The sequence below is a fragment of the Nematolebias whitei genome, chromosome 2 (genome assembly GCF_014905685.2).
Source record: "Nematolebias whitei isolate Nwh7 chromosome 2, NemWhi1, whole genome shotgun sequence".
Lineage (NCBI taxonomy): Eukaryota > Metazoa > Chordata > Actinopteri > Cyprinodontiformes > Rivulidae > Nematolebias > Nematolebias whitei.
The window spans coordinates 49,659,659-49,665,924 of NC_056499.1; the positions used below are offsets into that span (position 1 = coordinate 49,659,659).

At 38.7% G+C, this 6,266-nt stretch overlaps 2 protein-coding genes across 2 annotated transcripts in view; both read left to right on the top strand.

The window, feature by feature from the left end:
* The first annotated feature begins 481 nt into the window (after nt 1-481).
* On the top strand, nt 482-1,649 carry LOC119427137. The gene is made up of 2 exons (XM_037694720.1): nt 482-882; nt 1,078-1,649. The coding sequence occupies exons 1-2, from the start codon at nt 606-608 to the stop codon at nt 1,647-1,649; spliced, it is 849 nt and encodes a 282-aa protein (XP_037550648.1). The 5' UTR covers nt 482-605.
* Nucleotides 1,650-3,218: 1,569 nt separating this feature from the next.
* znf408 (zinc finger protein 408) overlaps nt 3,219-6,266 on the top strand; it is a 68,993-nt gene continuing 65,945 nt past the window's right edge. The window contains exons 1-2 of the mRNA XM_037694732.1: nt 3,219-3,250; nt 3,541-3,745. Of these exons, the coding sequence (XP_037550660.1) occupies nt 3,219-3,250; nt 3,541-3,745 (237 nt within the window). The remainder of the gene's footprint in view (nt 3,251-3,540; nt 3,746-6,266) is intronic.

Consider the following 6,266-nt stretch of genomic DNA (forward strand, 5'->3'; position numbering starts at 1 on the left):
ATATATATATCTTAATAAAAATGTATCCGTGACTGTGAGTTTTGCAAACGTGTCATAAGAATATTTTATTAGTGTTAATGTTAACCCCACCAAGAATATTTAAATACACTGAACCATGTGTTCAGCTTTAATGGCTGTAATCCTGAGATTTACAGAGGAAAAAATCGTGAGAATGAGTTTAGTATTTAGCTATGACTGATTAAATGCGCAAGTACTTCATTGCTCCGGTCAAACAGGTTACGCTGAGTGGAGCGGTCGACCGTTTCAAGATGGCGGCCCTAAATCTCGTCAGCGCCAATAGACGATAGCGGTCAATGCTGTATCTAGTGATTATATGATAGCTATGGTATCTTGTGGTTATATGATTTCTATGGGCGGGTATGCCTGTCATATGGCGTAAGCAGGAAGTGGACTACAGCGCAAGGCATTCTGGGTAAATACAATCAAAACAAAACAAACTACTAGCGGGAGAAATGTCTCGTGGTCAGACGTGGAGTGAAGAGGAGGTAAAGGTCCTCATACAGATATGGTCAGACGAAAAAGTTTCGCAGTTACTTGTGAACACTCACAAAAACTACGAGGTTTACAGACTAATTAGTGTGAAAATGGAGAAGTTGGGATTCCCTCGCACAGTTGCACAGTGCCGCACCAAGGTAAAAAAACTTCGGCAACAATACATTAAAATACGTAATATGCTCAGGAAAAGCGGCAGTTCAGGAGACGCGAAGGACAAGTTTCCTTGGTACGACGAACTAGATCTTGTTCTTGGCACTCGACCCACGAGCAGCCCACAACATGTGGACTCGCACCAAGAGCCTCCGTCCTCATCCACCCTGGCTCCGAGCGACTCCGAATCCACAGAGCAGGACTCAGTAAAAAGTGGTCAGTGTGTGACTATACTATGTAATAATGCTTGAGTAAACTATTTCAATATTGGCATTATGCTTCATTATAAGATGAGCAGTTACATCTTGCCAGTTTGCGTTTATTTCCCCCGATTTATTACAAATAGAGCAGCCAGTATGGATCATTCCAGTGTATAACTGTCGATGTGTTTGTAACATTTTAATCAAGCAGAGAAAAGTGCCACCAACTTTGAAGTTGAAGAGACACCCACCACAAGCTCCCTGCTGGATGAGCTGGCTGCGGCTCAGAAAAGAAAGAAAAAGACAAAGGCTGACAGGTTTGAGAAGATGCTTGAGCGCTACCTGGATGAGAAGAGAAAAACGGATGAGGACGAATGCAAAAGAATGAAGCAGGAGTCCGCCTCTTTTGAGAACTTCTTAAAAATGCAGCAACAAGCTGTAGAAAGACATTTCCAGTTGATGCAAGAGCAGCAGACGGCCAACAACAAGAGGTTCTTTGAGATGATGTCTACTTTTCTTCATGCTGCAATGCCCCAATCTGTGACACCACCTACCACACAGCAGTGGATGCCTCCGCCCACAGCAGTCAGGCCCCCGTTGTGGCCCACTTCATCCTCTCACCAGCCCTCTGCACACACTGACCACCAGCATAATATACAAACTACGCAGCACAGTACACCTGCATCAGCCCAAACACCACAGGAGCCAGACATGGCAGCCACATCTCAGCATTCAACATCTTCTGTTCTAGATGATGTCAAGAAAGATTCCAATGATTTGTAGTTTATACAAGTGAAAAGATACGAGTGAACCATTTTGAAACATTTTTCTTTTAAACAGTTTGAACAACTTGTACAAAAGTTAGTCAACAAAACATATTTTGTTAAAATGTTCAGAAGAATGTGTACAAAAATGTTGAACGTTCAATGTTGAAGTATTATTTGTTACAATAAAAAAGTATGAACATGTCTGTGGGCAGAACTATGTATGAAGCAGACTCGTATAAGCCGAGCCCATTTTCTGGACGGACTTCCGGTAAAGTGTTTACTTGTTGGATGACGATATCTATCCCTGAGGTTTAAATTAAAGAAATAAAAGTTATTGGACGCTTTATAATCAATTCAAGACGCCTAACAAGTCGGCTAGTGTACGTACAAATTTATTATAATATGAGAAATGACGCGTAAATCTGTGATTCACGGAGCTCCGCGGGTTTGCTTTTAAATTCCGCTGCCAAACACTAAACAAAGTCTCGACATTTGGTAACAACAGTTAACAAAGTTTTTTTTTTTAATATTCATTAGACATCATAATGTCCACGGTTTGTCTCGTGAGATCATCTTTCTGCTCATTCATTGACGCTAATTGACAAAACTGGTGTTGACCACCTAATGACTTTCTATGCGTTACTACGCTAACAGACTGTTTACGGCCAATACGTCATTTAACATAGTTTTTAGTAAGACGAACACATGAACATAAATATATATATTTGTGTGTGTGTGTATGTATTTTTTTTTTCAAAGACGAATGTTTTAAATAATACTGGGAGACGCAGTCATCCCCAGGCTGCTATTTCTCATTATTTTCACACAAGATTGTTTATTGATAGTTTGAACATCCAACATGAAGATGTAACTTGCAGTCAGAGGTTCAGGAGCTCATCTGTAGTTTGGTCATAGTGACCTTTAACCTCTTGACTGAGCCTAAACAATGTTCAAACACCTCTGCATGAACCAGCTGAGAAGTTCTGACCATCTTTCCATCTGATTTTATGTTTGACGAGTTTAAAGCAAACCCAAGGCTCTGCAGCCATTATATCTGTGTGTACCTGAATGTGGTTTAGATAAACCCGCCATCAAATGAGTTCCTAAATGGTACTTTTCATATGACAGCACCCATGAAGATTTCCTCTGCTGACAAGTAGAATCCTCATTGTTAATAAACCCTACAAACTTCAAAGGTTTACATTAACTAGTTTTCTTTTATATTTCAGACAACTAAAGTCTTGTCCTGTAAATATGTCTTAATAAAATTTATTTAAAGCTTGAGGGGCAGCACGGGGGCACAGTTGGCAGAGCTGCCGCCTCTCAGCGAGCAGGTCGATGGATCAAATCCCGGCTGAGGCCCTTTCTGGGTGGAGCATGTTCTCTCTGTGCATGCATTGGTTTTCTCCAGGTACTCCAGTTTCCTCCCACAGACCAAAAACATGCATGTTAGACTGATTGGTAACTCTAAATTGTCTCTAGGTGAGAGTGAGAGAGTGAATGGTTGTTTGTGTCTATGTGTCCCTGTGATGGACTGGAGACCAGTCCAAGTTGTCCCCCGCTTCTCGCACAGTGACTGCTGGACATGGGCACCAGTGACCCCCGTGATCTGGAAAGGTAGAAGTGGGTAAAAATAATGGATGGAAGCAAAGTTTGACCCAACTAAAAGAAACTGCCCCGAGATCCTGACTCAACTTTTGTTGGATAAAGCTTGAACAATTTTTTATTTTTCAAGTTACAGAACTGAAATGTTGATTTTCTACCATCTACAAAATTTAAAAAAGAAACCATCGAAGGCACTTCAGATTTGTAGAGCAGCTTGCAACATTTGCCAAGCAGGTGTGTCCTGCACAGTGTACATATAAACCTGACCTGTGAACTGTGACCTGTGTTTTTGTGTTCAACAGGTCAATGGCCCATTTCCTCCCTGCTGTACCGTCTAATCTCACCTCCTTTCTCCACTCGGTGCTTCCATGCGGCTTTGCTTTGGGACCATCACTGTTCAGTAAAGGCAGTTTGGGGCTGTGGTGGGTCGGCCACCCGCTGGAGGCTGGCACCCTGCTCTGCACTGACGCCGACCCGGATCAGGCCTCCAACAATTGTTCTGACCCGGTAAGAACATTTCACTTGAGCAGCCAAAAGGAGGAAAATGTGACTTGGCATCCCAACAAAAACACGTTTATAAGAGACTACTTTGATGGGAAGATTTAGTCTTTAGTTAAAATAACAACTTTAATGTAATTGTTATGATCAAATACTGATTTGGTAAATGTTGATCTGACTAGTTAACCTTTCGGTACGAATTGAGAAAAAGATTTTGTGCAAACTTTTTTTTCTTTTTCTTTTTACCAATCAACAATATTTGCATTCCTCCACTTCATCTCTCAGTTTAGCTAAATGAGCAATTTGATTAGGAAAGTTTAAATACATGTTTTTATATGAAAAGTTTAATTTGAGGACAATTCATAAATTCCTTGTGATTTGGATTTTAAACATTAAAAATGTGATAAATAAACAGTCAAAAACATGAAATTTACAAGTTACATTACTGATTGATTTCAACATTTCTAAAACATACTTTGAAATAATTAAACAAGTTTAAAAATAGCTAAATACCCAGTTTTAATGAAAGTTTTCCTGATCCAGATTCAATTTTACAGTTTGTTCTTTTGCTAACTGTTCCAATCTTCACTAAGTTTCATGAAATTCTGTCTGGCAGGTTTTGTTGTTATTAGTTCTGCTAATAATCAAATCAAAGACAGTGATGTCATACTGTACCTCAGCTGCTGCTCCTTACAATAATTAAGAACTAGAAAAATGTAATTTAGTTCAGACATTATTTTATCACAGTTACAGTCAGAGACAAAGGGAAGTCCCACCTTCTTCAGTTCTTGGGTTTCACACATCAGGACATAATGGACATGATCTGGTTTTAAAATGATTCAAACCTAAACTCATCGAACAAACAGGAGATTCCACAAAGTTATTTTTTATTGAACAAACATGAAGCTGACGGGGAACGACCCCTCCATCCATCATATATAAAAACATATGGGACAACGTCTCCATTGGCTGGTCCAGTACAAGTTTTAAGTTCTACTCACCACATGTATGTAAGTTTTATGCTGCTGTATGTTACAATGATATATTTTCCACTAGTAACACCATGGTTAGTGCAGGGGAGTAGGTGGCACCATTTTTATATATTACCAGACCGCTTTATTTATAAATCACTTCAGAACAGCAGCAAAGTGCTGCACAACAAAACAAAGAAGAACACAGGATTCATCCTGTGTTCCTGAATCCACAGAGGTAAAGAAACCAAATCATTAAAATAATAAAAACCCAGTGAAGTTGGATTGAAAGCCAGGGAATAAAAGTGTTTTTAAATGAGACTTAAAAACCATTAGAGAGCGAACCTGCCTGACGTGCGCTGGTAACTCATTCCACATATTACCCGTGACAGAACCTGCAGGCCGTGCAAGCAACATTTTTATGCAGTGAGCAGGACACGGTGCGGCGTAAACAAACATGCAATAAACTTACACAAGGCACTAATGAACTTTGCTGTAAATCGTAGAAGTTATGACATTTACAAGGACAGTGGGGATTATGTTTCACAACTAAATAATATATCCAAAATCATTTTTTCAATCCGAAAAATTATTAATCCAAAATGAATGATTTGGTGCCAAAAGGAAGCAAATATTATACTGGTTCTTTTTTGTTTCTATGGTATGGTATGGTATAAAGTTTATTCATTTAAAAAAATACAAAACAATTTCATAACAATATAAAAAAATACATCATCATCTATCATCATCCACTAGATGTCAGACACGTTCCTTTGATTCTAAACCAACATGTTTATTTACATATATCTGAGTAATACACCCAGTATGTGTTTATCAGACTAAAATAAAATAAAATGACCTCTTAGCACATACATCAGTATTTTATTGCTGATAACTGGTTTAAACCCTGATCACAGACTGGAAGACTGTGCTGCGACATTCATCAGCTGAGGCTGGCTGGCTTAAAATAATCTCTGTACTGGGTTTGGATGAGAGCTGTACATACTGAGTCTCTGTAGGGTTCAGATCTGATTATTAATAAATACATGAATCAAGGTCCAGTTGGTCAGCGTGCACAGATGTGTTAGGTATGTTACACCCGATCAATGGTGAGTTTCCTCATGCATGAGTTAAATATATTCCAGTGATCAGAAATCACTCATTGGGTGCAGCAGATTTATTAACATGTAATTGATCATTTATTGTAAACTCTTTTCTACATTCTGAGCAACTTTCACCACAATCTGTTGACTCTTAAAATAGTTGTTGAAGCCCAAGAATCGGGATAATCTTAGGATAAATTATCGTCTTTTTAAAATCCCATTAAAATTGTCATAACGTCCTTATTTTTCAACCAGTTTTAAAAGTTTGTATTTATTTTCTTAGTTTTTTTAAGTTGCATCCAATGGAAAGAGTTTTTATACAATCTGGGAACTTTGGTAATGCTAAAATCATATCTGAAGCACAAAATTATTATGCTATGCTTACATTATGCCACTATAAGTAATTTAAATCCGTCCATCCATCCATCCATCCATCCATCCATCCATCCATCCATC

What these genes read in the sequence shown, in the direction of transcription:
- LOC119427137 (XM_037694720.1), top strand. Translation starts at nt 606, where the DNA reads ATGGAGAAGTTGGGATTCCCTCGCACAGTTGCACAGTGCCGCACCAAG. An exon ending in GCAGGACTCAGTAAAAAGTG is followed by an intron (nt 883 to 1,077) that starts GTCAGTGTGTGA and finishes TTAATCAAGCAG; the next exon opens with AGAAAAGTGCCACCAACTTT.